General features: G+C 43.0%; 2 protein-coding genes and 1 pseudogene across 2 annotated transcripts in view; all 3 read left to right on the top strand.

Moving 5' to 3' along the window:
- Positions 1-329: 329 nt before the first annotated feature.
- Positions 330-25,550, top strand: part of LOC122649091 (probable terpene synthase 9) — a 43,972-nt gene continuing 18,751 nt past the window's right edge. The window contains exon 1 of the mRNA XM_043842456.1: positions 330-380. The gene's annotated coding sequence lies outside the window, so the exon portion shown is untranslated. The remainder of the gene's footprint in view (positions 381-25,550) is intronic.
- On the top strand, positions 977-1,870 carry LOC122649093 (annotated as a pseudogene).
- LOC122649092 (protein SMAX1-LIKE 4-like) lies at positions 22,689-24,138 on the top strand. The gene is made up of 3 exons (XM_043842457.1): positions 22,689-23,128; positions 23,660-23,924; positions 24,026-24,138. The coding sequence occupies exons 1-3, from the start codon at positions 22,755-22,757 to the stop codon at positions 24,134-24,136; spliced, it is 750 nt and encodes a 249-aa protein (XP_043698392.1). The 5' UTR covers positions 22,689-22,754; the 3' UTR covers positions 24,137-24,138.

Below are 25,550 nucleotides of genomic sequence, written 5' to 3'. Positions count from 1 at the left end.
ACTAACTATGATATTCCTTGACAACTAACAACCTTTCCCCTTACACCCATGACAGTTGTTCCCCATACATTCTTCATACACTCATATCATACCCTATACTCTTCTCACATCCCCATACTCTATACGTAATCATCCAATCTAGCTGGTCTTTTCTTGTTACTCCTTCGTGTACGATGCAAGCTAATCGGAATGGATGGGCCCCTGGCCACGTCACTGGCCATGTCATGGGTTTCGCCATGTGTAGTTGTAACATTAAGCTTGTCAAAACTCGGTGCTCATGGTTGTCATCGGCATCACAAGAGAGTGAACGCTGATCAGCTCATTATCATCCTACCATTTGGGAGCACCAATTCATTGAGTCTTTGAAGAATCCTTACACGGTTAGTAAATGTTGGATATGTGTCCATCAAATCCGGTTTAATTAATAAAATGTTTATTTCTTGTAATATTCTCAATTTTTGTATATACTTTTACACTTTCACTTGGTCTTAATGTCTTACCAACTCCCACTTCTTGTTTGGATTGGAGAATGAACTCTCCCATGCCCACTTAGAGGAGCTCAAGCAAGAAGTAAAACAGCTTATACCGTCTACCAAAGATCCATTGGTTTGATTAAAACTCATCGATTTGATTCAACGATTGGGAGTGGCTTACCACTTCGAGGAAGAGATCAAAGAGTCCCTTCTTCATCATCTTGTTTATTTGGAGGGCATTGATGATCTCTACACTGCTGCCTTAAAATTTTGACTTATTTGAGAACATGGATATCAAGTTAGTTCAGGTAATTAGCATGAATTTTTATAAAGAAATAAACTTGCGCACTCACTACTATCAATTAGTTTTACTGTAACGATAAACGCTTGATCTGATACTTGGTTTTAATTGTGTTGTTCTAATTTGCATATAGATGTGTTTAATGAATTCAAGAACAACGATGGGAGCTTCATGGAAACAAAGCTGAGGGTCTCTTGCTGCACACCTTGGAATGACTGGAGAAGCAGTGCTAGAGGAAGCCATGGAATTCAGTGCCTCACGTCTCAAGTCATCAATGAAACACTTGGGGAATAATCTGACAGAACAAGTGCGACGATCACTAGAAGTTCCATTGCACTGGAGAATGGTGAGATTATAAGCTAGGAACTTCATAAATGTTTACGGGAAGGAGCATACAAAGAAGAGTTCATCAATACTGGTTGAGCTAGCGAAGCTAGATTTCAACATTGTGCAATCAGTTCACCAAAGGGATTTACAGGAGCTATCAAGGTAATCTTTTTAATCAATTAAAGCATAACAACTTTAATACAAGGGTTTGTTTTGGCTCCGTTTGTCTAAGTGGAAAATAGTCTGGAAAAAAACAAATTTTACCTTAAAATCAAAATTTGTTCTTAACCATACCAGAATTGTCCACCTCCTTTGTATAATTGGGCATGGGCCTGGTACTCTATTTCGGTGGTATGCCTCTTGAACATTCAAGATTCCCATCAATGTCACCTACTAGCCTTGCAGGGTGACCCCCTTTCACATGTGCCTAAGTTCTGATCATTTTATTGTTATAAAATTAATGTCTTTTATCGTAGTCTATCCACATCAAATTGTTACAATTCAATGTAAACAACTATACTAAGTATTGCATATTTTCTCTGGTAGGTGGTGGAGAGACTTGGCTTCTGAAGAAGAGCTTTGCTTTGTAAGAGACCGATTAGTGGAGAATTTCATGTGGGCAGTTGGGATTATCTATGAGCTCGAATTCTCCAAATGCAGGATTAGGCTTAGCAAATTGATCTCAATATTAACGGTAATCGACGACATTTATGATGTATATGGATCACTAGATGAACTTGAACTCTTTACAAACGCAGTTGATAGGTAAGATTTAAAGAGACTCCAAGGTATATATTTTAATTGCTTATCTTATCTTGGCTTCCAAAAAAAATATTTGAGATATTTTGAATTTGTCAGGTGGGATATTTTGAATTTGCTGGTTGGGTAGTGAGTCGATTGCAGCTGCTTCTGGGCTTGGCCCTGATTGGTTTGTGGATAAATCCTCTTTGGTTGCTGATTTCATCTCCGGGTTCTCTTGGTCTCTTCTACAGGTCCGTTCAACTTTTCTTGCAAATAGTTTTTACTTTAATTAAGAATATTTTGCTGCCCTCCCCTCCTTGCTCGGATGTCTATTTTTAGGGTATTACTCCTTCAGGGGCTTTCTCTGTGAAATTGACCTGGGAGGTTATTAGGCAAAAAAACCTCAAAGTTTCTTGGGGTAGTATGGTGTGGAATGATTCTCTCCTTCCGAGGCATTCCTGCTTTGCCTTTTTCTTGGAAAACCCTGATGGACATTGCCCTCTCTAGAAAAGGTTTGTGTTTGGTGTCTCGGTGCGAGTTATGCAAAAATCATCTGGAATCTGATGCTTATATATTTTTGGAGTGTTCTTTTGCTCTCTCTCTATGGGATAATTTCATGGCCTTGTTCATTGTTTGGTGGCCAAGCTTCATGCCTCTTATAGATTTTTTTGTGTGGGGAAAAGGAAATCAAAATCGGTTCCCATGTAAGAGGCCTGGATGTCTAGCTTGGTGTTGAACCATACTGCATTTGGAATGAGCGAAATTATAGGAAATTTAAGGGGAAGTCCAGGAGCTTGGAGGCTATCTTTGCTGGGTTCCTCGCATCTCTGAGGGAGATTTTGGGGTCTTTCTCTTATCCAGTCTCTTCTCTTTCAGATCTGATTTGTGCCAGGGGTTGGAAATTCCTATTTTCCCTAAGCTTGCACAGGTGATTACTGAAGTTCGGTGGTGCTATCCTCCTCAAGGCTGGGTTGAGCTCAATGCTGATGGGTGCTCCCTAAGGAACCCTGGTAAGGCTGGCGCGGGCGGTGTTCTTAGGGATGATCGGTCTGCCTTGGTGTCGGCTTTTAGCCTTTTTCTTGGCGTAAAATCAAACTATGTGGGAGAGTTCTTGGCTATTTTTCATGGTTTGTTGATAACTAAGGAGATGGGGGTGACTTGGTTATGGGTTGAATGTGACTCGATGACAGTTATTGATGCTTTTTATTCTGGTTCTATTCTTTGGTTTGTCAGATAGCTATGGATTGGTTTGCAGCCCTTTCTCCATTCAATTTCTTGGAAGATCTCTCATTATTTCCGGGAAGCTAACTAGTGGCAGATTTCCTTGTTAAATCAACGGCAAAATGTGTTGTCTCTTCCCCCTAGATTTCAAATTTCACTCCTTTGGTTTTGGCTTTTTTTGTTTGAGGATACGATGGGTAGGCCTAGATTCAGATTTGACTGGTTTGTAGTTTGTTATCTTTTGGGGCTTCTGGTGTTTTTTTCCCTAGGCCTAGTGTTTTTGTATTCGTCTAGGTATGCCTGGACATTAAATTCATGTATTCATTTTTTATCTTAATATAAATTTGCTAATCTTTAGCACAAAAAGGTATTATCTGATCTTGTTCTCCTTTAAGCTTGGACTCTTGAGGATGATCATGCGCATACGGTTGTGATGATTGAGTTGGAGTAAAACTCCTCCTGATATTACCAAAAAGGTTATCTCTTATAGTAATGATCAGAGAAGGTTGGAATGGATGCTGCTTGTTCTAATAGAGTGGAGAATGGTGAGAGAATTTGGATTTTCTGGAAAAGTGAGCTGCAGGTGTCAGTTATTAAGGAAACAAGCAATATATATCCTTGGAATGTAATGTTCAATCTTCTTCCAAGGTTATGATTACATTTGTTCATGCTTTGTGCACATCAGGGGAACAAAGGTTACTTTGGGCAAATTTGTTGCAGGATGCAGCTGCAATAAATATTCCATGGGCTATTGGGGGAGACTTCAATGCTGTTCTTGATCCAATGGAAAATGCTGGGGGAAGGCCAGCCTGCTCTACGTCATTGGAAGAGTTTGGTAAATTTGTTGATGATGCTGCTTTGTTTGATGGAGGTTTTGAAGGGAGCACATTTACTTGGTCTAATAATCAAGAAGGGAGTGGGAAAGTTTTGGCTTGGTTGGATCATTTCTTTTTTAATGAAAATTGGCCAAATTTTTTTGATTTGTCTCAGGTGATCCATCTAAACAGATCTTGCTCTAATTATTTGCCTACCTAGGTAGAATGCTCTCTACAAGGTGATAAGAAATTTTCATCTTTTAAATTTCAGCAGATGTGGATTTCTCATCCTGATTTTATGGATTGTGTTAGACATTGTTGGTCTACTTTGATTATTGGCTCTCTGCTTTATATCCTTTTTGCTAATTTGAAGATGCTTCATACCCACCTGCGAGCATGGAATAAATCTAGTTTTGGTAATATTCACCAAAATGTTAGAAATGTGGAGGATAGAGTGGGGAGATTGATTTTGATTAGAACCCAAATGATATTTATAAGGGGGAACTCGCAGTGGCTAGAATGGGTTTACATGATGTGTTGTTGCAGGAAGAAATTTTCTAGACACAGAATTCTAGGGTGCAGTGGATGAAAGAGGGTGAAAGAAACACCAAGTTCGTTTATACAATGGTCAATATACGTAGTCGAAAAAAGGAGTAGAAACAATAAAAAATGGCAACGGAATTTGAGTTTCAGGTGAAGAAGAAGTTGAAGGAGAAGCCATTAGATACTTTACAGATATCTTCACTATACAAGGTTCCCAGAGAGATGATGATTTATTGCAACATATTCCGCAGCTTGTCACTGAAGATGACAATTCACTTCTTTTGGCGACCCCGTTATTGGAGGAGGTAAAGAAAGCGGTTTTTGATTTGTCTGCTGATAGTGCCCTGGGTGCAGATGGTTTGTCAGGCTACTTCACAGCTTGTTAGGAGATTGTTGGCAGCGATGTGTGGGTAGCGGTCAAGGAATTTTTGCAGGTGGCTTTCTACCCAGGAGTTATACCTTAGCTCACCTAGTGTTCATCAATTCCCAAGAAGGATAACCCTGAGGTAATGTCCGACTTTCGCCCTATAAGCCTTTGCAATTTTTCTAACAAAATTATTGCTAAGGTTATTTCTTCTAGATTGGCTACTATTCTTCCTTCAATTATTTTTTAGGAGCAAGGGGGATTTGTTCAAGGCTGTTGCATTCATGATAATATAGCCTTGGTCTAGGAAGTAGTGTATAACATAACATAAAAACTTGTGGGGGTAAATGTGGTCCTTAAATTGGACATGGCCAAAGCATGTGACCGGCTTGAATGGGAATTCCTGTATAAAGTTTTAGAAAAATTTGGCTTTGCCAAAAGCTGGATTAATTTAATTAAAAAAACTGTGGAAAATTGCTAGTTTTCATTTATTGTGAATAGAGGCCCGACCGGATTTTTCAACTCATCAAGGGGGGTGAGACAAGGAGATTCCCTTTCTTCAGCTCTTTTAATCATTGTGGAGGAAGTTCCATGCTAAGGACTTAGAACTCTGTTTGTTGAAGGGAGAGCGAAGTATTTTCAACTACCTCGTGGATGCCCTGGAATATCTCATAGTCTCTTTGTAGACGACACAATTATTATTTTTCAAAGGGTTTTAAAAGTTCTCTGAAACAAATCATTGGTTCTATTAGTAGGTATGAGGACTCTTCAGGGAAGCTAGTTAATAAGAAAAAAAGTTGCTTTATTTTGGTAAAAAGAGCCAATGAAAATAAATGTCGTATAATAGAGATGGTCATAGGGTTTACCAGGAAAAGTCTTCCTTTTACATACCTTGGTGCTTCGACGTATTTTGGGTGTTTTCGTTTTGAATTAATTTTTTTTGATGACTTTCTGGCTAAGATGCGCAGGAAGGTGGCCGGTTGGAAGGGGAAATTATTGTCAGCTGGTGGGAGAATCACTTTATTGAAACATGTTTTGGCGTCGATGCCAATTCATATTATTTTCACTCTGAATCCCCCCAAAATAGTAATTAAAAAATTTAATGGCATATGTTCAGATTTTCTGTGGGGCCAATCAGAAAGGAATAAGTGCCATCATTAGGTGGGGTGGAACAAGATCACACAAACTATGGCTGAAGGGGGTCTTGGTATCTGCCATTTAGAAGACATCAGTAAGGCCTTGAGACTCAAGGGTTTGTGGTGCATCATGACAGAGAATTCTCTTTGGTGCTCATTCTTTAAAGCAAAGTTTTTTTAAAATAATCACATTGCTTTGGCCGGCTTAAGAGCTATTGGCTCATTCTCTTGGAGAAATTCTTTAATGCACAAAGATTTCTTGCTGTCTAATTCCCGATGGCTCATTGGAGTGGGTGAGATTAAATTTTGGCTGGATATAATTGGTCGGGTTGGGGCCCTCTTATGGATCATGTTGACGAGGCTTTTAACCTTGACCTGGGAACTCGAGTAAGAGATGCGCTGCATATGGATGGCTCTTAGAATCAAGAGGTTTTGATGCAAATTGATTCTCAGGAAATCAGATTCTTAGACTCCAATATCTGTCTAACAAACAAGGAGGACAATACCTTGATAAGACCAGGATGTTGCCGCTGGTTGATAAGTTTAAGAATCACTTGTCAGGGTGGAAAGGAAAACTCCTCTCCTTTGTAGGGAGGGTGGAGTTGGTGAGGTCGGTATTGCTGAGTCTCCATGTTCATAATTTTTTAGTTTACTAGTGGCCTGCTTCTTTAGTGTCATTAATGGAGAGGTGGATGCGTAATTTTATCTGGTCATGAGATATTGAATCCAGGAAATTGGTGACTGTCAAATGGAATGTGGTTTGCAGCCCCAAAGCTGAAGGGGGTTCAGGCTTGAGACGTCTATGTGATGTCAATATTGCCCTCCTTGGTATATTAGCCTGGTCTATTATGCATGATGATTCTTTGGTTTCTAACTTTCTCAGGGCGAGATTTGTGAATGGTGATGGATCTTTGAAAAAGCAGTAGTGTAGACAGTGATTTTTGTCACCCCCTTTGGTGATGATGTCGACGGGACACAGATGATGGACGGCGCACCTTCCCTCTTTCTAGACCCCAAAACACCTGGGCCATGGACCCCCAAACCATTTTGAACCCATTAGAGCACATTTCAGACCTAAAAACAAAGGGGAATAAGGCACTGTGCTCCCACGGCACCGTGGGGGTCCTTCCCACAGCACCATGGAGACCTGTACCAGATTTCCACGACGCCGTGAACACCTCCACGGCGCCGTGGAGGACTTATCCGACCAGGAGAGAGAGGGGACCCCTCCTTATAAATAGGAGGGTCCCCCTCCCTCATTTCCCAAGGATTTTTGGGTAGAGAGACCCTCCCCAAGTGCTTTTCACCCTCCTTTTCTCCATTTTTCACCCTCCTTTCTCCTCTTTCTTTTATGAGAGTGTGAGTGAGTGAAGCCTTCTTTGGTGTGGATAGATCCTTCGATTATCCTTCCAAGCAAAGAGCATTACCACTCCTGGACGTTGTTATCCCGTCAGTGTATGGCTAGCAATTGAAACTCATTTATTTTAGACGTTACTCTGCCTGGTTTCTCCCCATCAATTCACTTGAAAGAGCTGTTACTCTGCCCAGAAGGAATCAGCATCAGCCCATTCGTCTATCTCTCTTGAGCTAGGGGAATATAATCATACAGGTATAATTACTGCAGTCTCATCGTTTCAATGTAGCCCTTTCGTATTTCATCATTTTAGTATATGTTTTTCATGTATGTAATGTAGTTAATTATGTTCTAATTTAATTTACAATGTTTGAATGTAGTTCATAACATCCCCCATCTCCGTCATAAAAGAGAGAGAACATTCGTCCTTATATAGCATCTAAGACAGAGAGACCGGCTTCAGCCGGGCGAGTTGAGTGCCTAACACCTTCCCACACTCGTAACCTGACCCCTTACCCAAACCTCTGGTCAGACCATTTGGAGTCAAGTAGCCCGATTTCGTTCACAACAGATAGGGCTACACTTAATGGGTCCTAGGCCCTAACCCTAGGTGGCGACTTCACAATATTTTAGTATGTTATGCGTGATCCCAAACCCCTAATATTATTTCTGAACATTAACAATATTATCCGTATTAATACCCTAAATGTCACTAAGGTTGAGGAACCTCCGGATCCTACGGAGGACCACGGTACTTACAAGTACCTTTCCTACTTGATTTGGCCTGGCTTTAAAAGAGTTTGGCTTGTGGGGCAACAACATGAGCGTTGGATTATTAGTGACGATCTTTTGTGAACTTTTAGAAGGATTGCTGGATGGGTAGTGAATCTATTGCTGACGCTTCAGGCCTTGGGATGGAGCTTTTAGAAAATAAAGGTTTGAAGGTGGTCTTTCTTAGAGATATTTTCTCTTCTATTAAAAATATTTTGCTCCCTGCTCAGCCTTGGCCGGATCTCTGCTTATGGGGGCTTACTCCTTCTAGGGTGTTTAATACCCAGTCGGCTTGGGAAACTATTAGGAAGAGGAACTCCAAGGTTCCATTGTATGGTATTATCTGGAATAAGATGTTGCTGCAGAGACACTCCTGTTTTGCTTGGAGATTGATGCATAATAGAATTCCTTCTGAAGGTGTTTTGGCTGGTAAAGGGTTGCAGCTGGTGTCCCACTACAAACTATAAGGGTGCTGTGGAGTCTATGGTCCATTTATTTTTGAAACTGGTTTCTCTTGCTACTTATGGCAAAGTTTCCTGGATTTTTTTAGGCTAACTTGGGCGGATGTGGTGTCTATGGGGGAGTTGGTGGATTGGTGGAAGAGGAAGTCTAATGTGGTGCTTGTGTCTAAGGTGTGGGAGTTGGGGGGGTGGCAATCCCCTATTTTATTTGGAAGGAGCACAATCTCAAAAAATTTGAGGGGAAGGTTAGATCGGTGGGGGTGACTATGGGAGAGGTCCTTCTTTCTATACGAGAGCTTGTGGATTCTTCTCCTATACCAGTGGCATTGATTCAGGATTTATTGTGTGCTAGGAGGTTGACTATCTCTGGGTTCCCGAAACTGGCTCAAGTGATTAGGGGGGTTTGGTGGTATAGACCCCCAAAGGGATGGATTAAGCTTAATATTGAAGGCTGCTCCTTTGGAAACCCAAGCAGAGTGGGTGGGGGTGGGATTTTTAGGGATGAGCCTGTGGTTCCATTGGATGCCTTTAGTATTTTTATTGGTATTAAGACCAACTTTGTGGTGGAGTTTTGGGCTGTTATGCATGGCCTTCTCAGGGCTAATGAGATGGGGTTGTGGCGGCTATGGATCGAGTGTGATTCGATGGCTGTGGTTGGTGCTTGCGCGTCTGGCAATATTCACTAGTTCGTGAGGCAGGTTTGGATTTGACTCCAACCTTTTCTTCATTCCATTTGTTAGAAGATTTATCATTGTTTTAGGGAGGCTTACCCTGTGGTGGATTCTCTTGCTAAATCTGCTGTGAAAGCTGGGTTATCCACTTGGTTGACTTCAGAGTTCCCTTCTGGTGTTAATTTAACTTTGCTTGATGATGCATTAGGTCGTCCTTGATATAGATTCTGTTAGGGGGCATTTGCCTTGTTTGGTTTTTTCCTATTTGGGGAGGAATGTCCTCCTTTTTTTTGTGTTTTTGTAATCGTCTGGGCATGCTTGGACATTAAATAGTTATTTTTTTTTTCTTTCTATTTTAATATATTCATTGCTGAGCTTTAGCAAAAAAAAAAATGAGGACAAGTTAGTGTGGACTCTCGCTAGTGATGGTAAATTCTCTATCAAATTGGTGTGGAATGAAATTAGACCAATTTCAACAACCAAACCTTTTGCAAAACTTTGTTTTGGAACCACTCTCTTCCCCCTAAGATTGGTTTTTTTTCCTGGCAGCTTATGCGTGGTGGCATCCCTATTGATGAGGCGGTGAAAGCTTTGGGAATGCCTTTGGCATCAAAATAATCCTATTGCGTCAACCCCACTTGTGAATCGGTTTCCCATTGGCTAGTAGATGGTGAAATGGCTTCAAAGGTGTGGACTTATTTTTCAAGAGTATTTGATGTGAGATCATTGCTTCACAGGACATAAGAAGTCATATTTTATTCTGTTATGAGCATACTAAGGGAAAGGGTTTATGTGGTGCGATAACTGGATTGATTACCACTCTCATCATTTGGGAATTGTGGAAAGAGAGAAATAACAGGAGGCATGGGGGTAGAGCTCGCTCAACTAGTTTCATTGTGGAGGCGATTAAAAATTGGGTGAAGGAGATCCCTTACTATGACTCTTTTAAAAGACCCCCTTCATTTAAAGAAACACTTGTCCTTCAAATCTTTAATATTTCCCATCTCCTGTTTGGTACAAGCCTCCTATTGCTGTTTTTTGGTTTCCCCCTTTCAATGTTGTAAAGCTTAATGTGGATGGGGCGTGTAAAGGGAACCCCAGAATGGGTGAGGAGGAAGAATTATAAGAGATGAAAATGGTTATGTCTTGGCAACCTTTGCAAACTTTTATGGTGATTGTACTAATTCCATGGCGGAATTTAGGGCCTTAAGGGATGGTCTAAAGCTTTGCACTGAGTGGGATTTTTGGAATTCCACATCAATTCGGATTCGGCCTTGACGGTTCGCTGTATTTCCAAGAAGAAGTACAATGTTTGGAAGGGGTGCTACTGTATTTTTTTGCTAAAGGATCATGAATTATAACCAAGAGAAAACCAAAAAGAAAGATACAAGAGGCCGAAAAACCTCAAAAAATGCCCAAAGTTTTCCTTCAAGCTCTATGTTCCACGAAATTTTGCTCTTTGTTCAAGCTCTTTGCCCAATGATTTCCTTCAACTTTAGAGAGGGTAATAGAGTAGCGAACTGATTAGAAAATTATACTTGTGCTTCGACATCCAACACGCTATTTTGTTCTTTTGCTAATCTTCCTCCTGATCTTAAGCAGATTACTTGAGAGGAGCCGCCTGGCTTCCCGGTTGTACGAAAATAATTCTATTTTTCTTTTAGGGTTGTGTAGGGTGGTAAGCTCCCCTTTTGAGTGCGTGAGAATAGTATTTCTTTTCGGGTTTGGTTAAGGTGGGAAAGTCCCCCTATGTATTCTTTCTTCATTAATAATTTTAGCTTAGATTTTTAGTCTTTACGTTGTTTGTAAGAAGGGAAGGAATGGCGAGTGGGAGGTTAGCAAGGAATTTCCAAGCCGAGAATGAGTCTTTTATGGATGCCGAGGAGGATGATGACTATCTTGAACCGGGGTATGGTGGGGGACTGGTAGAGTAGAGTTGACTATTCCTAATATCCAGGTGCCTCCGGTGGGGGAACGTTCATTTGTTGCGGCTGTGGGGAGAAACTCTATTCCTGATGTTGCTGCGCTTCCTTCTCCAGTTCATGAAGGAGACATTATCTGGGTGAAGATTCCACATTCAACCTATGAATCTCAAGTTCAAAAGTTTAAGTTTGCTCTCATTGGAAGATTAAATATGCAGCAAGTGTCATTGGCTTCTGTGAGGAAGGCCATTAATGAGTTGGGGAAGCTTAAGGGATCAGTGGATATGATCCCCATTGGTAAGGGGTTTATTATTTTTTGGTTTCCAACTGAGGTTGATATGAGCATGAGGTGGTGGCTGTTGTGTCAACAAATTGTCTGCAGTCCCTTCGAGTGCCTTAACCTGCAAAAGGACCAGAGTAACAAAGGAGAACTAGTGTGGTTTCGGCCTAGGACTCTCCGATGCCAAAGTCAGATCTCCTGAGCAAACAGATGAATAATAGTATTCAAGATGGGTTGAGGGAATAGAATACCTTCCCTTTTATAGTAGAGTATGGCAGCGTGGAGAGTCCCAGTTTGATGGAGAGTGATCCATGTAGTGGATAGAGACCTTGGGTAGCAGTGCTCTTCCTTGGTTGGCCGTCTCCCTGCGGGAGGGAGTATCCCAGCGGTGCTAGGATCCTTAATAGATAGACACCTACGTGTATGGTGATAACTCCTTTGGTGCTTGACTCCGTCTAGGCGACATGACTTCTAGGCGGTGGCCTAGAGTCCTGGAGGTGGCATAAGTCTATAGTGATGACTGGATCACAGGCTAGGTGCCTCGACGTCTGCATAGGTCATGTCTGTGTAGGTCGTGCCTATGAGGCCGTGCTCGTGGAGAGGTAGTGCCCATGGTGGAGGTCGCACCTTGGGAGCGGCCGTGCCAGTGGAGAGGTCGTGCCTATAGTGGAGGTCACGCCTTAGGAGAGGAGGCCACGCCCATAGTGGAGGTCGCGCCCGTGGGGGTCGCACCTGTGGGTGAGGTCGCGCCCATGGGGGTCACACCTACGGGTGATGCCATGCCTGTGGGGGTCGCGCCTGTGATCTTCCTTGTGACTTATGTCCAAGTTGGTTCTTCTCTGGTTTTGGAAGGGGTCACCTCTTGGACCGTAACACGTGGCAGCCTCTGATTGGTTCGTATAATCTTGGGTTTATCACTTGCCCCCACTCTCTTGGAATGGAGTGTTCAAGAAAGTAATGCTTTCATGTACTGAGGGATTTTTCACGAATATGCTTCTCTTGAGGGGCGTGCCCATAAATCTTCTGGTGAGGTGGGAGAGGTTGTAGGTTCAAACCTCTCCTCCTATACTTTTCCTTCTTCTTTTTGTTTTCTTTTTTGTAGGTATATGTCTCTCTTCTTTACTCCTCCTTTTTCACTTTTCACTTTTTCTCCTCCTCTCTCTCTTGGTTTTTGCTTTCCATCTTTTTTGAGATCTTGTCTCTTCCTTGCATTCATTTGGCATTTACCTTTTTGGTGCCCACCATGTGTTTATCTTTAAGCAACATAAGGTAGTGTGACTCCTTGTTGGCTTTCTTGTCCTCCCTTGACCATTGGCCTTGGTGCTTGTTTGATGCTTGCTTGTGACTTGACGTCACCCCTGTCATGGTTACGTTCATAGGTTGCGCTTGTTCGAGTTTTTGCCTGAGGCCGCGTTCCTTCTGGGCCTGTGTCTGCCAGACCCATCTGAGTCCGAGCTCGTGGTAGCGCCTGAGGTCGTGCCCCGTGGTTGCGCCTGAGGCCATACCTATAGTCGTGCTAGAGGCCACGCCCATAGTCACGCCAGAGGCCGCACCTGTGGTCACGTCAAAGGCCACGCCCGTGGTCACACTAGAGGCTGTACCCCGTAGTCGTGCTAGAGGCCACGCCCATAGTCACGCCAGAGGCTGCACCCGTGGTCATGCCAAAGGCCGCGCTCGTGGTCACTCTAGAGGCCGTGCCCATTTGCCCTCTTGAGGCCACACCTACTTGAGGCCGCGCCCGCTTATCCATTTGAGGTGAGTTTTTTTTTTCTCTCTTTTTTCTTTTTTCTTTTTTTTTTTTCAACTCTCTTATGGATTGGATTTGTTGGCTAACTATTGCAGCTTGCCTTCTTCCTTCTTGTGTCAGCCACCTGCCTTTGGGGGAGATCACTCTCTGAGTAAGTAATCTACCCTAGTGCTGTTCATGTCATCTTCTAGTAACTTTGATCCTGCCACGGTCGTGGTTGGATCCTCGGAGGAGCCTTCCTCGAGGTCGCCTTCCCCTATGGGTACCTCATCTTCAGTGCCTTCTCCTAGTGCTAGTGATGGGGAAGTGGGACCTTCCAGCACCTCTAGCCTTGGTAGAGGTCTTAGGTCTTCTGGGGTGGTGCCTATAGCCGCGGGTCCTATTAGTAGGATGGGTCATGTTACCAGTATCCTGACCCCTTCAGATTTGGTTTCCCTTCGGTAGGAGTACCATATTCCTTCGGATGTTATGCTTCGTGTTCTTGGACCCAATGATTATGCCTTCTCCCACCGAGCGGGTGAGATCTGTCTCTACCGCATTCTCTTCTCCCAGGGCCTTCGCTTTCCTGTTCCACATTTTGTTGAGTTAGTGTTAGAGCACTGGCACCTCACCCCTGGGCAAGTATTGTCCAATTCCTAGAGGGTTATTTTGGGCTTTTATGTGTACTTCGCCTGTATGGGGCGTGCTACTACTATTCCCTTATTCTCATATTTTTACCTGTTGAAGAAGGGGGACGGTGGGTGTTATCACTTCGCTCGTCGTGTCCTCAAGAGACCCTATGCCACTTTGGAGCTCCTTGAGGGGATCACTAGTTCAGTAAAGTATTGGAGGGATCGCTTCTTTTTTGCTACGGTCCCACGATGCTCACTATGGACTACCTGGGAGGTTATTGACCTCAAGAGGGTCAATCACAGCCTTGAGTTGAGTGATTCTGAGGGTGATTCCCTCAAGCGATGTCTGGGACGTGATCCATTCAACGTTCGGGAGCTGAACTCGGAGGCCTTCCTATTTCTTTGGAAGCTGAGTCCTGGTAAGACTACTGTCTCCCTACACTTGATCTTTATGCTTATATTCTTCTCTTAGTGTATTGGCTGTTGACTTTATCTATCGTTGGATGTTGCTATGTAGTGGACCTTCAGCCGGACATCAACATCTTCTGTGCCAACCTGCGGCAGAGAGCTATTCAAGGTTGTTCATCTTCTGGTGGGAGTGCTCCCGTGACCTCTAGACCTTCCTCTACTGGAGCAGTTGGTGTCAAGTGGAAAGGGGGTCCTGATTCACCTAGTAGTATGAGGGTGGTCCGCGAGTTATCCTTCCAAGATCGAGGTCTACTGCTGGGGCCTCGAGGCCTTCTACTCTCCCTTCTGCTGCGGCGCAGGAGGTGGTTTCTCCTTCTACTGATATTTCTGCTGATCCACTGCCTCCATCTACTGCATACTCGCCAACTACTTCTACTTTGGTGCTTCCTTGGGAGCTTCAAGAGGGTGAGGTCTTGACTAGTATGGGTGTACCCCGGGAGTGGTTAGACCGAGGGAGGCTTCCAGCCAAGTGTTTGGGCCTGTAGGGGATGAGTGACTTGGTTTTGGTGCACGCTTTTTATCAGGATATGGCTTCGGTGAGTCAAACCTCTTCCCTTTTTATTTCAGTGTCCTTATGTGATGGACTTCTGATGTTCTTGTTGGTCACAGATTTAGCATCGCACCACTGAGGCGGTAGTCCGTCTTGAGCAAAAGGCATTCCAGGAGATCCATCAGGCTCGTAAACTACGCGGTATGGAGAGGGAGCTCCAGGAGCACCGAGTCGCCCTAGAGGAGGCCGCCGTTTGAGTGAGGAGGATGGCTGAGGAGCTCAGGGCTATGTCTTCCCAGAGCATGACTATGGAGGCTAAGAGTTCATCCCAGATCCGTGCCTTGAAGGAGGAGCTTCGAGATGTGAGGTAGGGTTATGAGGTGGAGTTAGCCGAGTCTGGCAGGCGAGCTATAGCGGAGTACAAGTAGTGTTTGGAGCTCATGGATTGGTTCTACAAGGAGAACCAGGGGATATACGATGCGGGGATTCAGGACTTGGCCGTCTACGTTCTCAAGGAGACCCTTGGCTATGACTTCTCATGATTCGTAGGTGTTGCGACGCTGACCTCAGTTGCTGCTGTGACCACCGATGTCCCGACGGAGGGGGGCACTGTGGTGTCTGTGGAGGGCATCGTTCAACCTGATGAGGGTATTGCTCTTGTGGAGGAGGGTGTGGCACCTCCTCCTGAGGCAGAGATGGCTTCTCCACCAGAGGAGGATGTGACTCCCCCAGCGGAGGTTTCTTGACTTTCTGTGCATATGGCATGTTAAACTTGTGAATTCTGAACTATGTGATTACTGTGACCTCCTTCTCTTGTTATAAGTAGTTAACTTCTTGTCTTCTTCATCGTACCGTTCCTTATGGTTGATGTGTGTAATCTATCATCTTTAGTAGTTGTTTTAAACTTGGTGACCTATTGCTTTAATAGCTCTCGAACCTCTATGGTCAACGGACCTTGGTGGCATTGCGCCTTGGTGGCATTGCGCCTTGGTGGTCAATGGACCTTGGTGGCCAACTGGCCTTGGTGACATTGCATCTTGGTGGTCAACGAACCTTGGTGACCAACGGGCCTTGGTGGCATTGCGCCTTGGTGGTCAACGGACCTTGGTGGCCAATGGGCCTTGGTGGCATTGCCCCTTAGTGGTCAACTGACCTTGGTGGCCAACGGGCCTTGGTGGCATTGCGCCTTGGTGGTCAAGAGACCTTGGTGGGCAATGGGCCTTGGTGGCATTTTTCCTTGGTGGTCAACAGACCTTGGTGTGGTGGCAGTGATTCGATTAAGTAGCAGAAGACGAGTATTCCCAAAACCAACTCTTTACTTCAATAAAAAAATTTCAAATTATTCTTGAAACAGTGATGCTATCTACTGCTACTGCTCCTGTTGGTGGTGCAGCTGCTCTGCTATTACTTCTACTAATAATACTTCTTCAGGTGTTTTAAGTTTCAGGTATGGTCTACCTTCTTGCTCCCTGGAGTTTTCAAGTGGTATGTCCCTGGACGTATCTGCTTGGAAACTATGTAAGGTCCCTCCCAGTTTGCTGATAGCTTCCCTTCCTTCCTTGGTTGTGATGCACTTGCCCTCCTGAGGACCAGGTCTCCTTGGTGGAATAAGTGTTCTCATACCTTGGCATTGTAGTACTTGGCTGTGCGCTGTTGGTATGCCACGTTTCTCAGTAGTGCCTTCTCTCGTACCTCATCTACGAAGTCCAGGTTTGCTCGCAGTCCATCTGTGTATGTCCTTTTATTGAAGTGCAATACTCTGTGGGATATGGCGAGGACCTCTACCGGTTCTAGTGCCTCCGTGCCATATGCTAGGCGGAATGGGCTTTCTATTGTGGGTGTCCTTATTGTGGTGCAGTATGCCCATAGGACACTCAGTAGTTCTTCGACCCACTTTCCTTTGGCTCCTTCCAGTCTTTTCTTTATTCTATCCAGTAGGGTTCTGTTTGTCACCTCCACCTGACCATTGGCATGTGGGTATGCTACCGAAACAGGCCGATAGTCAATATTGTAGCTCTAACAGAAGGCTCTGAACTTGGGGTTGTTGAACTGCTTCCCATTGTAGGAGACTATGATCTTTGGCACACCAAACATGTAGATGATGTCGTCATGGACGAACTTCTCCATTTCATTCTCTATGATCTTGGCCAATGGTTTGGCTCTACCCACTTGGTGAAGTAGTCTATGGCGATCACCAAGTACTTGCGGTTACCTGATGCTGCTGTGAAGTCACCTAAGATGTCTACCCCCCACATGGCAAAGGGAATGGGGTTGAGGATGGACGTCAGCTTGGTGGCGGGTAGATGGGGTACTAGGGTGACCAATTGATATTGCTTGCAAGCCTTGATGTACTATATTGCTTCCTCTAGCATTCATGGCTAGTAGAGCCCCTGGCGGAGGATTTTGTAGGCTAGAGCTCTTCCTCCCATGTGGCTTCCGCAGATCCCCTCATGGACTTCTGCCAAGGCGTACTAGGCTCCCTTGGGTCCTAAGCACCAAAGGAGTGGTGCTGTGGCTCCCCTCTTATATAGTACCCCATCTAGGACGGTGTACTTCGCAGCTCTCATCCTTAACTTCCTTGCCTCGATCTTGTCTTCTGGTAAGACGTCATTCTGTAGGTAGTTTAGTATAGGATCCATCCAACTAGGCCCTCTTCAATCACATTGACCTGCTTTTCCTGGTATGTTGGCTCGTTTAGTATTTCGACGTAGACGGCACTGGCCAGGTTATGAAGCTCATCGTTGGCTAGCCTGGACAAGGCATCGATGGTGGTGTTCTCGATTCTGGGAACTCAAACCATCTCAAACTTCATGAACCCCCGATCAATTCCTGAGCACGTGCTAGATACGATGCCATTCGCTTGACCTTCGCCTCATACTCTCCATTCACCTGATTTACCACTAGCTGGGAGTCACTCCGGATAGATAGGTGTGTGACTTGAATGGCTTTGGCCACCCGGTGTCTAGCCAGTAGTGTTTCGTAGTTTGCTTCGTTGTTGGATGCTGGGAAGGTGAAACGGAGAGCATATTGGATTCAAAATCCTTCGAGGCTAGTGAGTATGAAGCCAGCCCTACTTCCTGTGACGTTACTCGAACCATCCACGTACATCTCCCATGATCCTCGGTCATGCTCGTCTGGTCCCTCTACATCTGTCTCAATCTCAGGTAAGGTGCATTCAGCCACGAAGTCTGCCAAGGCTTGGCCTTTGATGGCCATCCTAGGCTGGAACCTGATGTTGTGCTTACTCAACTCGACTGCCCAGGCAATCAATCATCCAGAGATGTCTGGCTTATGTAGCACCTTCTTTAATGGTAGGTTGGTGAGGATTATGATGGTATGGGCTTGGAAGTAAGGTCTGAGCTTCCTAGCCGCGATTACTAATGCGTATGCTACCTTCTCAATTCTTATGTACCTGGTCTCTGCATCAATTAAGACATGGCTAACATAGTAGATGGGTCTCTGTATCTTATCCTTTTCTGTTAGTAGCACTGCGATGGGGCTCGCTACCAAGTAGATCTATAACTATTCGTTGGGTTATGGGCGCCCAAGCAATGGTGGATTCTCGAGGTATACCTTCAACTCTTCGAACGCCTTTTGGTACTCCTCTGTCCATGCAAAGTCTTTAGGACTTTGAAGGTTCTTCAATGTCTTGAAGAATGGCAAGCACTTGTCTCCTGATCGTGACACGAACCTTGAAAGGGCAGCGATCCTTCCATTCAATCTCTGTATTTCTCTGACTGTCCGAGGTGGTGCCATCTCTTGGATTGCCTTGATCTTGAATGGGTTGGCTTCTATTCCCCGTACTGAGACCATGAACCCCAGGAATTTCCTTAACGTCACCCCGAAGGTGCACTTCACAGGGTTTAGCTTCATCTGGTTCCTTCTCAGCACGGCGAACACTTCTTCCAAGTCGGTCAGATGTTGATGGGCTTGGACACTCTTCATGATCATATCATCCACATACACCTCTATGTTGCTCACAATCTGTTCTTCGAACATCTTATTGACCATCCTCTGCTAGGTGGCCCTTGCATTCTTCAGTCCGAACGGCATGACACGGTAACAGTAATTATCCTTGGTTGTTCGGAAGGTGGTGTAAGACTCGTCATCCTTATGCATGAGGATTTGGTTGTAACCAGAGTAGGCGTTCATGAAACTCAGCATCTCATGTCCGGCGGTGGCGTCGATTAGCAGATCAATCCTGGGTAGCGGGTACTCATCTTTTGGGCATGCCTTGTTCAAGTCAGTGTAGTCTATGCACATTCTCCACTTCCCATTAGGCTTGGGTACCATGACCACGTTAGTGAGCCAGGTAGGGAACTTCTCCTCCCTGATGAACCCTGCTCGACTCAACTTCTCGACCTCTTCTTTGATAGCTGCCTATCGGTCGAGGGCAAAATTCCGCCTCTTCTGCTGGACGGGCTTCCTGGTAGGATCTACATGCAATTTGTGCTCTACTATGGATCTGGGTATGCCTGGCATGTTTGCAGTTGACCATGCAAAGACATCCATATTAGTCTAGAGGAGGTGCCCCAGTTCTTCTTTCTGTTCATCGCTCAATAATGAGCCAACCTGCACAACCTTGGAAGGGTCTTCCCTGCTGAGTGGCCATGGGACAAGGTCCTCCACCGGCCTTCCTCTCTTTAGTTCATCTCTTTGGTCACTGACCAGGTTCTCTATGCATACTGCCATCCCCTGTGTGTTGCCGTTGTTCTTCTTCACAAAGGTGGCATAGCAGTCTCTGGCCTTCTTCTGATCACCTCGTACTTTCCTCACTCCGTTGTCAGTGGAGAACTTCATCTTCAGGTGGAGTAGAGATACGACACCTCTAAGGGCTATCAGGGAAGGTCGCCCTAAGAGGCCATTGAATGACATCACGGACCTGATGACCATGAAGTTTACCATGATGGTGACCTGTCGAGGGTGCTCCTTAAAGGTGATGGATAGCTCTATTGTGCCTCTAATGGTGGCTGTGGCGCCCAAGAATCCATGGAGGTCAGTGGGCTCTGGCTTGACTTGATCGTCTCTGAATCCGAACTTGCGGTAGGCTTCTAGTGAAAGCACATCCACAGATGCCCCATTATCTATCAGCACCCTATGTACTGGTCGGTTGGCTATCTCCACTTGTACAACCAGGGCATCCTCATGTGGAATGCTCACACCTTCCAAGTCCTCATCCGAGAAGGAGATCATTGTCTCGATTTTTGCCATCTTGCTTGGCTTCTCTGCTACTCCCATGAACCTGGCATGGGCTTTGGCCTTCCTGGTTGACTCTTGCCCTGGTCCTCCAAGTATGGTGAGGATGGGGGCTCCCTTGGTGCCGCTGGGTTCCAGCACATCTCTTCTTTCGTCAGTGCGGTCTCTCTCTCTATCTCGGTCCCCCCTCCTTTCTTCCCTTCTTGGTTCTTCTCTTTCTCGATCATGACCTCTATCCCCTTGGCCCGAACGGCCATCACGTCTCCCCTTCACGTATTGATTTGTTCAAACACCCTGCTCTCACAAGGCCTTCTATCTCCCTCTTCATTTGGTAACAATCTTCTGTCTCATGCCCATAGTCCTTGTGAAAGAGACAATACTTGTTAGGATTGCACTTCTCAGGTCCTGCTAGCATGGGTCCACTATAAGAAAAGGCGTCTTTTGCGGCATTTTTTAAGTGTCATCGCAGCTTAAAAAAAATGCCACTATATGATTCAGCGGCATTTGTAATAAACACCTCACATATGTCGTCAAATGTACCGCCAGAAATGTATCACGGCGCTACATATAGTATTTTTAAAAAAAAAATTTATTTACCTAATCCTTTAACCTGTTTTGTTATCTTATCCTTTAACCTATTGATGTGAAGAGACATAAGACTTCCACACACAAAAAAAAAAGAGAACATTCATCCCTAAAAACAATGAAATAATGACAGGATCCAAAATAGTTTAAGTATACCTGTACAAATGACCGTTTGAAACTTAATTACATTTAGTCTACCTTACCCCAAAAGACACTTACAACCTATGACAAATTATTAAAATTCAAAAACAAAATAAACAATGTATGTACTTTGCTCTATGTCTTCAATCAATGAACACCTTAGACAAAGAGTGCTTTAAATCACCAAACAACTCCAGTAAACACACAAAATTTAGCAATAACTCATTGACATTAGTATTCAAATGGATGTTACTTGCAGCAATATAACCATGTACCATTCTTTATTAGCTTGATCATGTCGAAAAGTGTTTGGTTTGAAATCAAACTCGCAATAGGCAGTACCTGTAGCAATATAACCATGTACCAATTTTATCAGCTCATATTGGCATAAAGTATCATAGAGAACAAAGAAGAAGAATCTACAATGATCGATACATCATCTCTATGTCACTGTATAGTTCAATCATCTCTTCTAATGATATCCCCAAAAGAACAAACTAAAAAAGAACTACTGCAGACACATTTTTGCCAACTTTCAGCTAAGAAGCATGGCCAGATTTTTAGTACATCATCTATATCCAATTTCCACCAAAGAACATGCCTAAACTACCATGAAAAAAATAATGCTAACAACTATATCTTTAAGGTTGAAAATAGAGTTCCAAAAATACCCAAGTTTGAAAAGAGAACGAAGGAAATCCTAAACCAAATGGAGTAGGTTCCCTACTTGAGTTAGAAAAAGATAATAAAGTCAAAGAACCCAGAAAACTACTACTCCCTTGGCTGAAAATGCTTGTTGTTTTTCTATTCTCCTTCTCTGACCTTCCTCTCTCTTGTCTCATATAACTCTGCAGCAATGTACATTGACCTAACAAGGGAAACATATAGACACATTTATTCGAAAGGGTAGAAAATAAATACAAAGCAACAATTAAAAATCGTTAATGTGGAGAAGGAAGCCGTATTTTTTATAAAATTTGTTCCATGAAACAACTTCTTCACGACTGAACTGCTATGCAAAGTTCCACACCACATCACAACACCTATCTTTGCTTATTTCCGGAGTTTCTAGAACATTAAAAAAAAAAAAAAAAAAAACATCATGTATGAATCAAAAAAATTTCCATGTACCCTAGAGTTGCATTGGGGAGCCAATAGCAATGGAGAGTGCAGTATACAAAATGGGAATTAGAATGGAAGGAAGAGTAATTATTGAGAAAGAACCATGAACAACTCTATGCCATCAAGTGAAGTTTGCTACACGGAAAGCTACTCATTTAAAAACATCTAGACCAATGCACCAAAGAGGGAGAGCCATGAACACACATTTTCACAAATGCACGAATAGAATTCCTCTTTACCTATTGAAACATCTTGCTTTTTGTGGTAAATTTAAGGGCCCATGAGCCAAGTACTATGCTAAATTGCTTTCATAAGATCAAAAAAGTTTGCAATTTGATCAAATTGATCCTCACAAGCAATGCTCCAGATGTTCTTTCTAATTTGATGGCAAGCTTTTTGTATGAGGAACCCAATTAATTTTGATAATGCTGCAAAGCTACCAACTCCACATTCCCCTTTTCCCTCCTTTTCTCTATTTTTTTCTTTCTCTAGACTGCTCTGTAAAATCCTTTCTACAGTCCCTAGTTCCCTTTCTTTGAGTCAGACAAAAGCTTCTATGAGGAAAGGAACTACTTTTGAATTTAAAGCAAACCCAAGAATCACCAGTCTCTAGTTCCCTTTCTTTCATCATAAGGTCACATGGGTTCATTTCTACTATTTAGGTTTTTGACAAATATTTTTTCCCTTAGACAAAATTTTTTTTTCAAAACCACAGTAAAGAAGTTGACAGATTCTTCTTTGGATCAAATCAATGAACTCAGAAAGTCTTAAGCATTTTAGTATTGAAATTAGAATGTTTTGCTTTATGGTTTTGATAGTCTTGGAAAAGATATTCATTGGTACAAGTTAAATTGTTTTGCTACATTGAGAAATTCAAACTAGCCATCATGTATAATCTCAATAACATGAGATCTCTTAAACCAACTTTCTTGAATTAAAAGTGGCGAGGTACCTGACGAATTAAGATCGGCCCACTTTATTAAATTTCAGTTATCCTCTGTCTCTTTGAGGTTCATGAAGAGAGAGGATATGGAGATGAAGGTTGCAGACTTGAGAAGGAAGGTGGGTTCTCTTGTAACACGAGGTGGGGGAGCAATCATCAATGCTGGAGATCTCAAATGGGTAGTTGAAGGTGGTGTTGGTGAGAAAGAGGGAGGATTCTCAGCAGAAGTATGTAGTTATAATGCTACTGATCATCTGGTTGCAAAGATAGGAAGGTTGCTCTCAGACTATAGCTGCTCAAACAGTAAGGTATGGTTAATGGCCATTGCAAATTATCAAACTTACATGAGGTGCCAGATGAAGCAACCCTCTCTTGAGACTCAATGGAATCTTCAAGCTGTCTCTGTTCCTTCAGGTGGATTGGGTTTGAGCCTCCATGCTTCCAAGTAAGCCAACCATCAATTGCTTCACTCAAATGCATCAAGTTTTAGATTTATAATGAAATCCTTGAATTTTTGCTTGGATCTGTGTTTCTAATATTCATTGTTTTGATTTTTTATTTTTTTTAATTTTTTCCAAATATCTTCTAATTTTACCTTCTCAAAGAGGGTCCACTTATTAAATTCGATCTGGTTTCTTTATTTTATCTTTTTATTTATACAATCTATTTGTTCATTTACTTATTGATCTAATTGTTTATTTTCAGCTAAACTACCAGTTTATTTACCATTTGAGTTTGCACTTTCCCTTCTTTAGAATAGATCTGGAAGAAATTTTCTTTTGATAATCACCAAATGTGAATAAAATACAGTACCCACAATAAATAGAAAAATAAAAACAGAGCATTAGTTACTATATATGAAATTCGTTTACCATATCTGTATTGACTGGAAAATTTAGAGATTCTTCTTTTTTTTTTTTTTAAATTCCTTTTTTGCATTAGATTTAATCTTTTCTTTTCTTTTTCATTCTTGTAGTGGCCTTGACTCAAAGGTATCTCTCTCTCCAAACACATCTCTAGTGCCAGAAACAAAACCTTTCACTCCTAAGGAAGAACTAGACAGTCTCACCTGTTGTGCTGATTGTATCTCCAATTTTGAAAAAGAGGCAGCCATATTCACATCAGGCCAGCAAAACCCATCTTCCTCTCTTCTTAGCTCTTGCAATTTCAAAGACATGGTCAAGGGTCCAACCAACTTGCCTTACTGGTTGCAGCCATATAAAGCTGACACCCATCACAAGGTAAAGAGATGTTGATGATGAGGTTTTAAACAACTTTCAATTAAGTTCTCTTCCTCTGTTCTTACAACGTGTCTCCTTTATTAATGTTTTATTTTTTTCAGGATGATTTGGTTGAATTGAAGAAAAGATGGAACAGGTTATGCCACAGCCTACACCATCCAAGGCCTAATCAGATCCTCCACCAAAAAGGCTCTTCCTTATTCAACAACTAAAACTCAAGTGACAAGAGCTATACCTATTCAAAATCTTACCCTTGGTGGCCTTCCTCATCTCAGCACAATCAAACCAGCATTTTCCATTAATCGACTTCGATTTCTTTCACCGAGTCTATATCGGAGACCAACCATATCACAAGCAGTGCATCTCAATTGAGAAGTCACCAGTCACGAACAATTGAATTTGGTTTTACTAATGAAGAGGCATGGAAACACCGGTAGTCGGAATTGAGCTTGGATTTTTTGAAAGGCATGGAAAGCCAGGAAGTGAAGACCACTCTTACTCTTGGCAATCCTCTTTTCTCAGATTCCATGGCATCCAAGGTTCAAAAAAGGGAAGGAAAGATGGACCCAAAAAGAGATCTCTGTAAGCTATTGCAAGAGAATATCCCTTGGTAATCTGTGATAATCCCTTCCATTGCAGAAGCTTTAATAGGTTCCTCCAAATTGTCCGAGAAGAATGGGAATTGGTTTCTAATTCGAGGGATGGATTGTATAGGAAAGAGAAGACTGGCACTTGCAACTGCTGAGTCAATTTATGGGTCTACTGATCACCTTGTCCACTTAAACAAGGGAATTAAGAGAGAACAAGGACACCCAATTGTCTGAAATCCTCATAGAAGCCTTGAAAGAGAACCCAAAATGTGTTGTTCTATTGGGCACACAATTTTTTCAGATGAAGTTCTTCCTATAAATTACTATAACAGTCCAGCCAGCCTCTCTTGTATCAGTCGCAAAACAACCTGACTCACTGATGAACCTGGGATGAGAGTGAGAACAGCAGAGGGCTAAGAAGATTAAGAATATGCTAGGGCTGAACATAAGAGATTGTTTGGGATTACACCATTATTAGTTCTAACTACTCCAGTCACTCTCAATGTCTAGACTGACTTCTGAAGTCAATGATTTTCCAATCATTAACTACATTAGACAGCTGGGTATAAAAAAGAAAAAAGCCCAAACAATGGACCACCCATCCAAGTGGGTCAGTATGTGGCCATTAAGTACACTTTAATAGCCAATGTTAGTTAAGTGCATTACCCAAAAAAAAAGTTTACTGCTGTCTCTTATCTAAATAGAACTGCACTGGTTTTGTTAGAGTATGTAGAACCCATGAAATCTGTTGCTGGGTATCTCCTTAGAGAGAGAAGTTATGGCAGAGCCGGTCAATGCCATACTATTGTCTACGAATCCCAACATGAAAGACTCACCAAAGCACAATAAAACTGATACCTCAGGAAGAGACAATACAATAGTGCAACACTGCAACCATTAAATTCAGAACAACAATAAAATAAAATAACCCAGGTAGTGTTCTTTCTCCTTGAAGGAAAACACAAAATAAACTATTTATAAGCCCTATCAAATAAATCTTGGATCCTCCATTGTACTGGTATACCAATACATTTTC

The sequence above is a fragment of the Telopea speciosissima genome, chromosome 1, assembly GCF_018873765.1.
Source record: "Telopea speciosissima isolate NSW1024214 ecotype Mountain lineage chromosome 1, Tspe_v1, whole genome shotgun sequence".
Taxonomy (NCBI): Eukaryota; Viridiplantae; Streptophyta; class Magnoliopsida; order Proteales; family Proteaceae; genus Telopea; species Telopea speciosissima.
Note: the sequence above shows the minus strand (reverse complement) of the source record. Positions and strands in the feature narration are given on the sequence as shown.